This window comes from Macaca nemestrina, chromosome 16, assembly GCF_043159975.1.
Source record: "Macaca nemestrina isolate mMacNem1 chromosome 16, mMacNem.hap1, whole genome shotgun sequence".
In the NCBI taxonomy this organism is placed as follows: domain Eukaryota; kingdom Metazoa; phylum Chordata; class Mammalia; order Primates; family Cercopithecidae; genus Macaca; species Macaca nemestrina.
In genome coordinates this window covers 66,938,801-66,955,316 of record NC_092140.1, presented here as the reverse complement: position 1 = coordinate 66,955,316, position 16,516 = coordinate 66,938,801, and the positions used below count along the sequence as shown (strand labels likewise).

General features: G+C 38.4%; 1 protein-coding gene across 6 annotated transcripts in view; it reads right to left on the bottom strand.

Annotated features, from left to right (window-relative positions):
• Positions 1 to 536: 536 nt before the first annotated feature.
• Positions 537 to 16,516, bottom strand: part of LOC105485577 (diaphanous related formin 3) — a 498,294-nt gene continuing 482,314 nt past the window's right edge. For 4 of the 6 annotated variants that reach the window (XM_071081263.1, XM_071081264.1, XM_071081269.1 and 1 more), the window contains one exon: positions 6,320 to 6,739. In XM_071081263.1, the coding sequence (XP_070937364.1) occupies positions 6,477 to 6,739 (263 nt within the window). In that variant the 3' untranslated portion in view covers positions 6,320 to 6,476. Of the gene's footprint in view, positions 939 to 4,560; positions 4,951 to 6,319; positions 6,740 to 16,516 lie in introns of those variants that run through there. The other 2 variants (XR_011614754.1, XM_071081266.1) reach the window with 2 other exon arrangements.

Below are 16,516 nucleotides of genomic sequence, written 5' to 3'. Positions count from 1 at the left end.
ATAGTGTCCTTGAAGTGTGCCTGTTCTTCTTATATAAGTGTGCTTTCTTTGGCTAATCAGACAGAAGTTGTTAAGCATCTCTGGAGAGTATGAGAAAAGCTATTACAATATTAAAAAAAAAACTCCTTTTCCAGGCGGATTCACAAGGAAGTGCCTGAGAGGCAGCTTTCCCCATTGACTGCCAGCATAAAGGAACTAATCACTGAGAAGCTGGGTGGCGAATTGGTGGACTTGGTGAATAGACAATGTTTCCTCTAAGATCCCGGGCCCCGAAGTTATTAAGGGATGAGGCTGGACACTTCTTGATGAGGTCCCTTAATCTCTAAGAGACCTTCAGTATTCATTTCATAACGGGAGATACAACATTTAATCTAAGGGAGGCAGTAAATATTTTGCAGAAAATGTATGGCATGATTTCCAGAACATTTTAACCAATGTCCTTATAAAGATTTAAAAAAAAAAAAACAAAAAAACACAGGTTTGTTTTCTTCCAGTCAGCAATTCTTTATTTTGGGGAGAGGCTGTGGAAGGAGGAGAGGGTAATGGATACAAGCTATAACTCAGGAAGGTGACACAAGGAAGGTCAGGCTGGACAGAATGATGTGTGAAATCATGTTAGAAATATCACCAGATTCCTTGGGGAGTTGTAAAGGTGCCTTAATTCTTGTCCTTGCCAAACATCCTATAACAGTACTACAAGATTTTATTTATGATCACAGTCAAATTGGACTCTTATGCCTGGGTAGGCCACAGGTGTGGAATGTCAGTCATGGCTCTTACACTCATCAGAATGGCTCTCGTTAGGTCATTAAGGAAAGGAAAGGTTTCAAGATGAGGCCCTCCAGAGAAAATGTCATTTTCTTCAGGCTGGAGAGGCACCTGTTTGCTTTTATTAGGCACCTAGTTGGTTTTGCATTGGAAGAGCCATGTGTTTGTGCCTGAAATAAGGGAAGGAAAGAAATATCCCATTTTAAAATCAAAATTGATTTTGATTTCATCCCTGATGAATTGGGTACTTTAGTTATGAAGTCTAAGCTTTTGTTGCCTAATTTTGTAGGCTTTTAATAGAGAATACTTCACACAGATTAAGCCTTGAAAGGAAACAATTACCAAATATGTAAATAGACATTTCTATATACTAATATCTGCACCTAACTATATTTGCCTTTACGGCTATTAAGTGTATTAAATTAGATACATATTAAATATTTATAGTCAATCTTCTATTTTTTTGATGCATACATGAATATTCTCCACCAGAACCAGTCATGTCTGTGAGAAAGCAGATACTTTAGGTAGAACTCCACTGGAATATACATACCTGAAGACTAAGTCCCACTCTCAAGAAACCAGAACATTTGTTTTAATCTGTTTAATCTAATTATTTTATTATAGCTTCCTATAATAGGCCTTATGTTTGACCATCAATCACACAAACTCAGATTATACATAAAATATTAAGATTAGATAGATTCTGATTGGACATTCATCTTTAAAATAAATGCTAGTAACCCTGAGTTAGAAAATAAGGAGAAAAAATAAATTTTTGCTAATGAGGTTATAGTCCAAATATAACATGAGATAAAAATGTCAAGATAAAAATGGAAAGTCTTAATCTTTAAATACTGTTAAAAAGTAGTTAAGTAACACAACAGAAACTTACTAAAATACTTTAAAAAGCTGTTGTAAATGAAAATGAGTAATTTGTCCTGAAGAGATAATCCAGATATTTGGTTTCCAATTCTGTCATTAGAATGCCTTTTCAACAATTAGATTTCAAATAAGAAATCTATAATAATGTAGATCCATAGGCACACGGTGAATGTTGATAATATCAATTGCAAGAAGGCAATATCTGGAGCTTTTAAAACACTTTTTGTCCAATGGTTGGGGTTTCAAAATGGATAGAAGAATAACATCTATCATTTTAGAGGTTTTCTGAAAAAAAACCAAGGTTCCTTTTAAATTCTTCCTTCTTGGAGATGCCTAAAGGGAGCCTATTGTTGAAGTAAAATACGACACTCAAATATAACTAGCCGAATAGGAGACAAAGAGGCCTCTATAGTTGAATCCTAATTAGAGGACATTTTGTTCTACTTCAAGCCCTATCCCCCATTCTAGCTTTAACCTTCTTCTTAGATCCACTTTAAAAGGCAAAGGTCTGCTTAGGAATAATGAACCTTCATGGATCAAGGTTCCATTATTTTCATTTTATGGAAGATCTGGATTCAGTTCTGAAATACTATGCGGTCTCTGTGGGTCTTTGGGAACTCCACGTGTTTTGCTAAACAGCAGCTCTTCGGCAAAACGATTGAATAGTGGGGCCCTAGGACATATTTTAAGAACACTCATGCCTGGTTACCATTTAAGAATTCACCAGACAAAAATGATTACCAGGTCACTGCCAGCTACAATTCTTACATTTCAACATTTTAAATAATTTATATGAAAGGCAAAGAAAGTACATGTCACTTTTTTGGTTTTCAATCAAACTAGCAGTTTACATGTTAGGACCTATTACTTTCCAAAAGTCACACAGTCCCTACAAGTTTTTCACACAGCTTATCACCAAAAATATTTCCAGTCTACATGTGTTTACATATCAAAGAAAGCTTAATTCATCAGAGGAAATCTAGCACAAATGTATGTTATAGCCTAAATAATTTAGTTTCTAGCTAAATGCAGATCTATTTCAGATTATCATATTTTAAAATAAAAATGAATCACCCAGGAAATAATCACTTATGGGTAAACTAGTATTTTAATGTCATTAATAGTTCTTGTTGTTGAATAAATAGTATGTTAACAATTAAAAGACTTTTGGAGCAACTTGTTGTAAATTGTGTTTTTTAGACTTACCAGAAAATTTTGATATGAATTATTGAAATACCCACTGCCACATATAAAAACTAGGTGTCTTTGATATATTTTGTTTAAATATGCAAATATGTTAACAATAAAGGAGATACAAGCTCATGTAATGAGATTACTTCCATTATTTTTAAGTTACTTTAAATATTTGTTGGGGAAAACTTGTTAGCAGTGGGTCATTGATCTAGGACAACACAATGACCACCCAGTTGTCTGTGTTCTAGCCAAATTCTCTACACTAACATGAGAAAGGGCACAATCATCTTTCTGGGATCAGGGGTTTATTACTCTGTTCTCACGCTGTTAATAAAGATATAACCCAAACTGGGTAATTTATAAAGGAAAGAGGTTTAATGGACTCACAGTTCCACATGGCCTCACAATCATGGCAGAAGAGCAAGGGATGTCTTACACGGCGACAGACAAGAGAGAGCTTGTGCAGGGGAGCTCCCCTTTATAAACCATCAGATCTCATGAGACTTATTCACTATCACGAGAACAGCATGGGAAAGACCTCCCACCAGGTCCCTCCCATTACACATGGGAATTATGGGAGCTACAATTCAAGATGAGATTTGGGTGGGGACACAGCCAAACCATATCATGGGGTTTGTCACTGGCCTGGATGGAACATCCTTGTCAAGACACACACACACACACACACACACACACACACACACACACACACAACTTAGAGAAAGAGAGACAGTCAAAAGAAAGAGAAGAAGGAGAGCACAAGGTTTATTATGAGGGATTGGACCAGGTGATTTTGGAAGCTGAGAAGTCCCACCATCTGCCACCTGCCAGCTGAAGATGTAATGCCAGTCCAAGCTCAAAGGCCTGAGAAGCAAAAAAGCCCGTGATGTAAATCCTAGTCTGAGTTCAAAGGTCCAAGAACCAGGAAGGCCAATGAGCAAGGGCAGGAGATGATATCCCAACTCAAGTAGAGTGTGCAAAGTTGCCCTTCCTCCACTTTCTGTTCTATTCTGGCCCTCAGGAGACCGGATGATGCCCATCTACAATGGTAGGGCTATCTTCTTTATTCAGTCTATGGATGCAAATGCACATCTCTTCCAGAAACACACTTATAGGTACACCCAGAAATAAAGCCGTACCGCTTGTCTGGGGCATCCTTTGGCCCAGTCAAGTTGACACATAAAATTAATCATTGGCTGGGCATGGTGGCTCATGTCTGTAATCCCAGCATTTTGGGAGGCTGAGGTGGGCAGAACACAAGGTTAGGAGATTGAGACCATTCTGGCTAACAAGGTGAAACCCCGTCTCTACTAAAAATACAAAAAAATTAGCCGGACGTGGCGGCAGGCGCCTGTAGTCCCAGATGCTCGGGAGGCTGAGGCAGGAGAATGGTGTGAACCCAGGAGGTGGAGCTGGCAGTGAGCGGAGCTCGCACCACTGCACTCCAGCCTGGGCGACAGACTCCATCTCAAAAAAAAAAAAAAAAAAAAAAAAATTAATCATCATACTGGCTCATTCAAATGAACAAACTGCTTATTCAAAAAAATAAACTTGTACCTTAATGCCTGCCCTCAAATTTAAGGTCATTGCTATGGTTTGGCTAAGGAAATATTATACATTTAAAAACCCTAATCATACCTCTAGCCCATTGCTGAAGGAGCATCTACCAAGTAAAGTAACTCCAAATGATCTGTTCCTTGAGTTGGTACTCACCTTTATCAGTGGTTTAGAGGTTTCCTTTCCACAGCTATGGTCCCTTTTGGAGCCAGCTGCTGTCATCAAGGGAGAGGGAGTGTTGGCTGCTGACCTGCGGGTGGCCAGCTGCTTCTGATACTCTGCTAGCCTTGGGCTCCTGACCCTCTTGCTTGAAAGTTGTCCTCAGCCCCTGCAGACAGATGCTCTGGAGCTTGACCGTTCCTTTACTGGACTTCCCTGCCTTCCTCTGCCCTGGGAGTCTCCGTCATCTTTACTTTTCCTTTACTTGCCAGGCTTCTTCTTCCCTGTGGCTGCTCCCCGGTCCTAAGTTTCCAGAGTGTTTACCTGCTTCCTGGCGTGTCCAAACTATCCAGTTGAATTTAAGTTTTCTTTCTGAAAAACCCAAGTCTGCAAAATCACATTAAGAACTGATAGTCAGAGTTCTTTCATTTAAATTCTTTCCTAAACAAAACAATCCTGCCTTGCTGTTAGGGGTGCTGTCAGCTTAAATGTGTAAATGTCCTTCACTTTTCTTGATTTTTAAGGTTTGTTTTCAGAAAAACAGGAATTACAACTGGAGGGCAAAAGGCACACTTTAGCAATACATACAGCTTCACATTTACTCCTACACTGGCTATAGAGAATACTCTATTCTCCAATGTCTATAAACAGGGCCTGGTTCATAGTTCTAATTAATTAACTTTATTAACTTGGAGCTGAAAGGAGGTGGCAACTTAAGGAAATAAAAAGCAATAGACCTTGCCTGACTAGTTCCATATAACTGCTTTTTAACTGAAGGTAAAAGAACAGTCACTTACTTATTACATGTAATAAAGCAAAATAGATGCTTAGACAGACTGCATAGCACAGGCTATTCCCAGCTTATCCACAGAATATGTTTTCAAAAAAAGAGACAAAAGAAAGCATTTTTTTTTCATTTAGTGCAAGTAGCAAGTTTATTTTCTTTGATATAGAATTAACAGAGCAATGATGCCCAAATGAGGTAATATTACATTTGCATAGGATAACTTTCCTTGACACACTTATTTAGATCTTTGTTAAAGTTATTGATTGTCAGATCAGAGAAATTGCAACTCCAAGTTTATTCATAAAATTAAAAAATGTTGTTACTTTGGAAATTTCAAAATGGTAATTTTATCTCAGAGTCATAATTACAAGGGAAAAATACTCTCTTAGCTAAGACCAAGAGTTTCGGCAGCACTGCAATACTGTTTATATCCACGTTACACAAAAGCACATGCATTTGGCAAAGAGAGTGCATACGTTCTTATTGCATCTTTCTTCGTTATGTGCTGTATTGCTTTATGGTCCCCTAGAGGGTCTACTTAACACAAATTCAACAGTGATGATAATGAGGTCACCAGTCATTTCCTTACATATATGGCCCTAATGTATTCAATTACATGTTTTTGATGTTGTGCTGGTAGTATACAGATCCCAATTAGGGAGAAACCTGGACCTATATAAACAATATATATGGAATATACGTGGATATGTAAAGACTTGAGGTTGATGACTTGACATCCGTTAATGGATTAAAAATAGTAAAGTAAAAATTCCAGTGGCTTAGAAAGATGGTATTTTCTTCAGGACACACTGCTGAACACATGGCCACCTACCTGCTCTCTAAAGCAATATGTATAATTTAACCACCAAATATAGAACAGAGGAATACCAGGAGACAAAAAAAAAAAAAAAAAAAGCATTAAAGCCCATTACAATCTTGAATAAACCAAAACCTCCAGTACACAGAAAAAGCATTGCAATCATATATTTAGCTTTATTTTTCTAATATATGTCATAATTTAAACCTATATAAAGTCACTTACATAAAAGCAATTTTTTCAAGTGTTATAGTTTAGAGCATGGCTTTATATTTGGCTTAATCATTTTTTTTTTTAAACCAGTTTAACTTATAAAGCTCGTAATCTTGCCAGCAGGGCTTCAACTTCGGGAACTGATTCATTTTTAGAAAAAGAGCCAAGAAGTTCTGTTTCCTTTTTTCTGTTGCTTTCTACATTACAGGCTTCCTTCTTCTCAACTGCCTTGATCCTCCCGGTAGACGTATGAGTGTCTAGATTATAATTAAGCTCCTTGGCGACTGGAGTCCTTGTTGAGTTGCAATTGATATTGTAGTGTGAACGTGACCCTTCTGTCAACTGCACTTTCTGATTTTCTACAGTAAGGAAAAAAGAAACATAAAACTTATCACCATGAAAACCAAGGACTGTGCACATTATAAAACACATTTAAAGTAATTATTCTTAATAAATAAGTAGTCTTCTTACATAGACTGAACAAAGAAACATTTAACAGAGTAAGACAGGTTTAAAGTAATCACACAGGATTTTAAGAATAAACTAAAATATAACAGCCAACCATTTCATTAGCACTAATGCCCATTTCCTTCTTCCTTTATGCTTGACATGCCTGTCACGTGGTTATTATCAGGGCCTGGTCCCATATTTCTTTCAGGTCTCTGTTCAAACACTACCTAAAAAGAGAGGCCTTCTCTAGCCACCCATCCAAAATAGCATTTGCCCTTGGCAATGCTCTATCCTTCCCTGTCATGTTTTCCTTCACAGGACTGATGATGGCTGGACACATCATATATTTGCTCACTTGTCCATTGTCTGTCTTACTAGAATGTGTGCTCCAAGACAGTAGGGACATTATTTTAACTACTGCTGTAACTTTAGGGCCTAAAATGGCCCTGATGCAAACTAGGTCCTCAATAAATATTTGTTGGATAAATAATTTCCACACTCTGTGACACAAGATAAACATTAGCTTGAATAATAATGAGATTAATTTCCTTTTTGAATGAAATCAAGAAGAAAAGTTTCTATTAAGAATTTAAGGGTCAGGTGTGGTGGCTCACGCCTGTAATCCCAGCATTTTGGGAGGCCGAGATGGGTGGATCACAAGGTCAGGAAATCGAGACCATCCTGGCTAACACAGTGAAACCCCGTCTCTACTAAAAATACAAAAAAAATTATCCGGGCATGGTGGCAGGTGCCTATAGTCCCAGCTACTCAGGAGGCTGAGACAGGAGACTGGCATGAACCCGGGAGGTGGAGCTCGCAGTGAGCCGAGATCGCACCACTGCACTCCAGCTTGGGCGACAGAGTGAGACTCCGTCTAAAAAAAAAAAAAAAAAAGAATTTAAAAAGTCAATTATTTTCCTTTAAAGAAATAATGAACTTGGCTAGGCGCAGTGGCTCACACCTGTAGTCCCATCACTTTGGGAGGCCGAGGCAGGTGGATCACCTTTAGGTCGGGAGTTCGAGACCAGCCTGACCAACATGGAGAAACTCCATCTCTACTAAAAATACAAAATTAGCTGGGCGTGGTGGCGCATGCCTGTAATACCAGCTACTCAAGAGGCTGAGGCAGGAGAATCACTTGAACCTGGGAGGTGGAGGTTGTGGTGAGGCAAGATCGTGCCATTATACTCCAGCCTGGGCAACAAGAGAACAAGAGTGAAACTCCGTCTCAAAAAAAAAAAAAAAAAAAAAAGAAATAATGAACTTGGCAAGCAAACAAATAAAACTTCCTAGCAAACCAGAATGTTATATGTAATTGTCAAGTATATACACATCTACACATATATGCATGTACATATATACATATACACATACATCCTTTTATTGGTAAGTGATGATAATGGTGACTTATAAGAAACAGACAACCTCAATATTCATGTAACCTTGAACGGGGCTTGAAAATGGCTTCAACAAACCTGACATGACATTTAAAGTTTTTTGGTTATTCTCTGAGAGATGTTCCATTGTCCCAACAGTAATGACTTTGGAGCACAAGCAGTCACTCATGACAGTGTGTTTTATGTGAGTGCTGAAAATTCCAACTGAAAACAGCTTGTACATTAAAAGGTGGCTGCTGAAGATATTTACTGCACTGTCATTTCCTGACCAGGGGCTTCCAGTGACGGATGAGGATTTTACACACTTTCTTGGACAATCTCAACAAATTTTAGAAGTATGATCACCTTTTAGCTGCTGGAAGAAAATAAACACACTTTTTCTTTCACCTTCTATATCAGGTGGGCAATTGTTACTCAAAAATCAAAATCTAATAGAGCAGTGATTTTCTCTTAAAGGAGTGTATGCTCTGTAGCTTATATTGTACATATTGTGTTTGCTGGAAAGAGCACAGTAGATGTGGTATTCCTGCAGTTCCTATGACCACATCCTTTTCTTTTCTAGCACCCACACTTCTGTCCCAAAGAATGCTTGAAAACTGCATTTGTAGCTAAACGTAGAATGTTGGCCAGCTTACTGCTCCTTCCCCAAAATGTTCCTATCTTTGCTTATTTGATTTCTTGCAAACCACTCCATCATGATGGTATCTCCAACAAACCAGTTTATTCTGCTATTGGAAACTCTAGTTAAATGTCAAATGGCAAAGAAGAAATTAAATTAGCCAAAATATGGGTCTGGAATATGAAATGTGTATGTGTGGATGTGCGTGCACATGTATGCACTCCAAGAAAGTAGGGACATTGTTTTAAATATTGCTATAGCTTTAGTGCCTACAATGTCGCTGGTGCACAGTAGGTGCTCAATAAATATGTGTTGGGTAAAGAAATTATTTCCACAATCTATGACACAAGATAAGCATTAGTTTGAATAGTAATGCCATTAATTTCTTTCTTGAATGAAAGCAAGAAGGAAAGTTTCTAATCAGAATTTTTAAAGTCAGTGGTTTTCCTTCAGAGAAATACTGAACTTGGTAGGCAAATTATTACAACTTTATATATATATACACACGCACAAACACACATACACACAAAACTCATACACACATACCATCTTATGAATCGCCTGTATTTATATAGTACTTTTATGTATAAAGCATTTGTTGCACTTCAAACATTACCACCCTCAGCATATAGACTGAGGGGTAAAAGCGAAAGAAGGTTAAGTCATTTGCTTAGACTTAGTTACTGAGTAAATCAGTGGTTGACGCCAAATGCTGTCTCTAGAGATACTGAGGCTGTCTTCAAGAAATCTGAAAACCTTTTTGCCAAAGGAAAGTGCTAAGTAATTCAAAGCTAAGTCATAATAATGGTGTCCTGTACTTATACTTCAAAATGCCTTCTGACACACTGAATTCTCGCAACAGTTTTGTAAAGCAGATAGTACACCCATGTAAACTACCTTAACACATTATGTCCAAGGTCACACACATCCTCCATTTCTTTCCTGGTCTCACTTAGATTCATGCCTATGAACTTCAAAAGCACGACCTTTAACCCACTACAATTCCCTAGTCCATTCACTCTTCCATTCTCCTGGACAACTATTTCACACCTTCCCCACTCTTCCAAACTTCCAACATGTCCTCCCTCTTTCTCATTTAACTCATTCATAGAGGCAATCAGAAGGAGCCCCTGCACGTGTCTCACCTGTTCCCCAACACCTATTATCTGCCTACTGTACACACTTACATCTGCCCCTCCTATTAGGATGAATCAACCTTCCAAGCTCCCCTCTGAGGACAGCCCTCAAGGTGAGTGATGGATGTGATTTTTGCTTGTCTATTCAAGGACATCCTTCTGGCTGCTTTGCCCTCTCTCTGCTGCATTGTAAAGGTTTCTTTCTCCAGGTGCTCATTCCCCTCAGCAGAGAAGCTCTAATAATCATAAATTTAGGAGGTGGGGGGGGATCTCTATTTGTCTCCACATCCTGCTCCAGCTATCTAAATTCTTGGCTCCCTTTATAGCAAAAATACCTTGAAAGAATTGCCCATACTTACTCTCTCAATTTCTCTCTCCCTATTTTTCTCTTGAACCCACTCCAATCATGCTTTTGACCCTTTACTCTTCTCAAACAGTTCTTGTCAAGGTCGCTAATGAACTGCATGCTGCCAAAAACAAGGACTGCATATCTATTTGAATGTCTTAGTACTCCTTGATCTATACCAGATCCAAGCATTGCGTGAGTTTTTCTTTTAGTGTTTGGTCTTTGAACTTCTCTGGAGACTTAGGTAAATAATATTGGACGGGCCAAGGCAGGCAAAACCATTTCTATCCTTCTGAGAAAACTCAAAATAGCTGTGGGCTTGCTTTAGGGACAAAATGATAAGAGAAAAACTATGATGGTATTTATCTCCTCTGTGGTTTCAGGTGAGGAATCTTTCATGAGAAGCAACAGACAAAACAGTATAAAAAGGAGAGGCCATTCCTAAGACCACTGAAGAAATAGAAAAGTGCACAAGAGTTTTTTAAAGGATGTTTATAGCTTTGTTAGAAATTCCTACTTAACAACTCTTCACTCCCAGCCCTCACATTAGCTCTCAGCACCCCAACAGCCCCCATTCTGGTCCTCACCTTCTTTTTGCTTTGTCTCCAGCCATGGGACACCAAAACTGTAGAACTGAGCAAGTCAGATCTTAAACTGCAAAGCAGGTAAACGAAGCTGGACAGAAGGTTGCCTATCCCACTATAATTAGAGATAGTGCAGGAAGAGGAAGTGCTCAAGTTGGAAGTTCACTTTGTTTAAGCCTGGCTTTGTTGCCAGGCTGGGGATAAGCTATCTACCCGCCTCAGCCTCACAAAGTGCTGGGATTACAGGTGTGAGCCACTGTGCCCGCTGACCCCAGAAATTCACTCTTACACAGAAATCTTATTATAATGTGTCAAGGCCAGGTGTCTTCTGTTATTACCATTATTTTAGAAGTTTGTTATTGGTGGCTTTGTGTGGGCTGGAGACCTAAATTCCATGCAAAAACATGTGCTGTTTCTAAATGGTTGATGTGCAAACAACAGAGTGATCCCACAACCCTGTAAGTTGGAGAAAAATCTATACTTGATCTAGGTGCTCAGAAGCATAAATAAATTGTAATTTGAGGCAGGTGGGCCCATTCTTCTCATATGAAGTGAGTTACAAATGCAAGATGATACCTAGGACATATGGACTCAATGAAAGGTAAGGCTGGGGTATCAATAAAAAGACAAACATTTCTTTTTCTCAACTCAAACCTTCACCATACACACTTTTAAATGGAAACTAAAAATATTAAGGCAAAGTGGGATGATTAACTCTTCAAGGCGAGGAGTTTCTTTTATTATTTTACAAATTGAATCATAGGCCCTTTTTTTTTTTCTGTTTAAGATACTACAATTGATCTCTATGTACAATATATCTAGGACTACTGCCAATATTCAGGGCCACTGTTGATTGTAGTACTGGTAGGCAAAGAACCAGCTGCTATTCTTAGTACCAATTCACTATGAAAATGCAATCCACACATCTTGTATTTGTGTTTCTGTGGAAATAAACACGATGAGAATACATGCTATTTTCCTTTAAGATAGGAATACTTACTCATTTCAATGTAATTCTTCATAGGATTCTTACTATAAGAATTAAATCTAGAGACCCACCACAGCTTTTTCTTTGAAACCGAACTAAAAGTTGAACGTTGTTGGAGAGTTGAATGCCTCTTAACTACTGATACCCACTGGACTTAAAAATGAGAATAAAGGCCTTAAGCTACATCTAGTGTTGGGTCCCACATGACCTTTGGCAGAGCGTAGATTTGGATGACAAAGAAAGCTTAAAAAAACTCAATCATCCTGTGCTAACATTTCCATTGCTTCTTGAGAAACACAAAAGACACAGGAAACTAGGAAAGTTGCTGACAAAAAAATTTTATATATATATATGAATATATGCAACTTGGCATCTAAATGAGGAAATATTTCAACCAATAGTTGTTATACTTCTTGAGCTAAGAAGGTAAGGCTAACTAAGGCCCTAGCAGACGGCCCTTGGGGAAGACTTCTCTGCTGCAGGAAATATCAGTTATGGTTCAGAAAGAGGCATTATTCCTTTTAAGTCAGTATTGATCCCCCCTCACATTGTGGTTCTAATGGGCACTGGCTTCTTAGGAGTGCCAACTCTCAGATGAAATATAAAATTGAGCTCCTGTCTTTTGTGGTCAATGGTGAGTCTGTGGCAGCTTTGACAGGAAGAAGAATGTAGAACTCTGGTGTCTATAAATTGACTGTATCTATTCTGTGTTCCTGAAATTTGGTCTCTCCTCACAATTCTTTACCTTTTGCTTCTAACTATTACTTTGACCTACTAAGTAGCTGTTTTGTTTCACCCCAGCAATGGCTTTACTTTGGTGAAGGAAAAAGAATCACCCATAAATACAATTTTAAAGCACCACTGGGTCTACATGATAGTAAAGTGTGTGACAAATATATGTTTTTAATCTATGCAGTAACGGAAGTTAGTGGTGGCCGCCAGCAGCCCATATCCCTGTGGTTTTCCTTACCGTTGATTTACTGATGCTATAAATAATTGTCTTTCCTTGCTTTCATTTTGCTGTTTATCTTATGTATTGAAAATATATAAAAATAATTCAAAGAGCAAAAGGTCATTTTGCATATAGTTAAAATCTTTTAGGGGTGCCAGAAACACTTATTAAAACCAATTAAGTAAAAACAAACAACTAAACAAAACAATACTCTCCCTATCTAAACACAGTAGGCAAAGCAGAAGATAATATCTTTGAATAGAGGAGACAATTGATGAAGAACTTTCTTTGCAGAAACTCATATGTAAACTTCTATTCATTCTCGTTCTGTATCACTACCCTTTAAATAAAATTCAAAGACAGCACTGCCATTTCACAGTTTCCTATGCTGAGTTTTTCTAATTGAGTGTAGGGCTAGAAGGAAGTTCAAGATGACACAGGCTCTGTGCACACGACACCCAGGATAGGTTCAGCCTTTTAAGAGAACAGTAAAGTAAACTCTTCTGTTTGACTGCTTATCTTCCTGATTTGTAATATGCTACCTGAGTTGGATACTTTTCTCCATATCTGCCTTCTTCTTTTTCATCTCTCCCCTCAATTCTTAGCAATTCTAATTTGGCTTTCCTCCATACCTCTCTATTGAAATTGCTTCTTACAATATTACCCAAAGCATCAAAACTCCTAAACTCAATTGCATTTACTCATGCCTCTTTTTCCTCTTACATTTGCAATGTTTTGGAATGTGTGTAATAAAGAATTCAGCTGGTCTTTGTCCCAGTCCCTGGGAAGTGGCCTCTAAAGCCTTGGAATTTTTTAATCATGTTGGGCCCCTAGATAGTTTATAGTAATGAATGACTCAGGATGGGGGTTACCCAAGTCAGAAAGACCAATCATGTGATTAGAGGGTTGGGGTTTTGAGCCAAATGATTATCAGCCTGATTTCTGAGCAGGAGATGGGTACAGGAGCTTCAGCTTAATCATGTGGGTGATGATTCAACTAATTGTGCCTAAGTAACAAAGCCTCAGTGCAAACTCAAGACACTGATATTCAGGTGAGTTTTTTGGTTGGTAATCCCCTGTGCATCCTTACACATCAATGTGCAGGGAGGGTGATGCATCTCTGAGGACAATAGGGGCTTCATGTGTCTCTCCTTTGGCTACTTCTGATTTGTATTCTTTTGCTATAATAAAGCTGTAACAGTAAGTACTTTCCTGAATTCTGTCATTCTAGCAAATTATTGAATTTGAGAGGGTAGTAGGAAGCACTGAATTTGTAGTCAAGTGATCAAAGTGAGGGTAACCTAGGGACCCTCAAATCTGCAGCTGGTACTGAAGTGAAGGCAATCTTTTAGAGGACTGTTACCTGTGAAATCTGGCTTAACTTCATGTAGCTGGTGTTAGAAGTCAATGTAGATGTTATTTGTGACTTTGAACATTATTATGGAATAATATAGATATGATCATATTATCTTTATATATGGTTATTCTATAGTTTGCAAACACTTTCCCTGTATATCCACTTATGTGATTCTTATAACAGCCCTGTGAAATAGGTAATATGGGTATATTTACCTTGTTTGACATAAAATTGAGAAAGCAGAGATAACTTTCAGGCAGAGCCAGAGATAAAACTAAGTCCTCAGACTCCTGGTTAATGTGCTCTATCATGATATGGCCCTTGACCGTGCTTGCTCTTCTACTTTTTGATGATTCATTTTAAATCTTTTTTTTAGTAATTTGTTCTACCTTCCTAACCTCTACCAAACAATCATAACTCTCAATGCGGCCATTTCTCACAGTTACATCCTTGGCCCACTTTTCTGCCCTTTCTACCTTCTCTCCATCAAGATCTCACAGCTTCAATCATTTCCTCTAGGAAGAAGACTCATATCTGCATTTCCAGCCCTGACAACAGAGCTCCAATACTGTATCCACCATGGCCTCCCTAAACATTCCTACATATGCCCTACTACTACTTCAAATAACACATTCTCAAACCACGCTTTCATGCTCTTCATACTAACAGACTGAAACCAACCATAGCATCTGTTTATCAGTCATGCTCTCAGTTATTGACAGCTGTCTCAGACTACTATACACTTGTGGTCACCTGGAGGTGGCTTGGCAGATATTAAATAAATATTTCTAAAGTATGTAGTGGCTTGTCAGCTAATAGATGCCAGGTCGGAAGTAATTTCGTCAGTTGATCTGGTGGTTCATGAGGGAGACGGCAGAGAAATAATACAGGGGTATGGTTTGACAGTATACTTATTAAACACATATGACATACCTGATAAACCTTTTACATGCTATCTTTTTTTGTTTTGTTTTTAGAGACAGGGTCTGGCTCTGTCACTTGCTCGGGTTGGAGTGCAGTGGTGCCATGATGGCTCATTGTAGCCTTGAACTCATGGGCTCAAGGTATCCTCCTGTCTTGGCCTTCGGAGTAGCTAGGAATACAGGCAAGCATCACCATGTCTGGCAACTTAAAAATTTTAAAAATCGAGACGGGGTCTTGCTATGTTCACCTAGAACTCCTAGTCCCAAGTGATTCTCCTGCCTCAGTTTCCCAAAGTGCCGGAATTACAGGTGTGAGCCACTGTGCCTGCACTGTACATGCTATTTTAAAACTTTTACAACAATCCCAAAGTGCAGGTATCAACAAGCCCATTTTATAGATAAGGAAATTGAGGTTTAGAGAAGTCCATGAACTGCCAAGGCCACATAGGCTTTGCTATTTGCCTCTGGCAAATTGAGTCCAGATCATTGGCCCTCATGGTTTCAGGGACACATGATTAGGCCATGGCAAATAGACATGCTGTTTGGAATGTCTATTTGGAATGTCTATGAAATGGAAAGAACACTTCCCCAGGATGAAGAGGCTGGGGAGAGGTTGATTCCGAGTGCTAATAACTTGGGAGCTGTGTTAGAAACTAACTAGCTAACTATTTTAAAATGCTTTAGGACTAGAACATATTTCTGAAGCCATTTCTAAGTCTCATCACATAGTGTGCTTTTAAGTGTATTCCTTTATTTCTTATACTTCTTCAACATTTATTAGACATTTTGAATGTACAGGTATTTCTTCTGAATAACTTATGCTATTTCTGTTTCATTTCATTTTGATTCGCAGAATCATGTAATGTAGAATCAAATGGAAAGACCCCTTGTTACTTGGTGGAACCACCTAGCCAATGCTTGAATTACATTTAGTTAGCATCCTATCAAGTGGCTCTCCAGCCTCAGTTTGAAGACCTCGAGTCATTGCCTCACAATCTCATCAGGCAATATATTCTACCTTTGGTCAGCTCTAATAATTACATGTTTTACCTTAGATTTATCCAGTGTTTGTTTCTCTGAAATCTTAGTCACTGGCTCTGTTGATTTTTTCCATTACAGCTGTATTAAATCCAATTCCTCTTCCACCCACCAGCCCTTCAAATATTTGAAGACAGATACTATATTTTCTCAATCTTTTCTTCTCCAAGCCAAACAGCTATAGTTTCTTCAACTGTTCCTTCAGTGATCATGAGTTGAAATTATGGTTAAGTCAGTTTATTAGTTAATTTCATGAGGGTTTAGCCCACCATCCTAGGTGCGAAGTTTTTGAAACATTTAAGATCCTGTCATTTCTATAATGAACATGCAAAACAATATTTGCTTA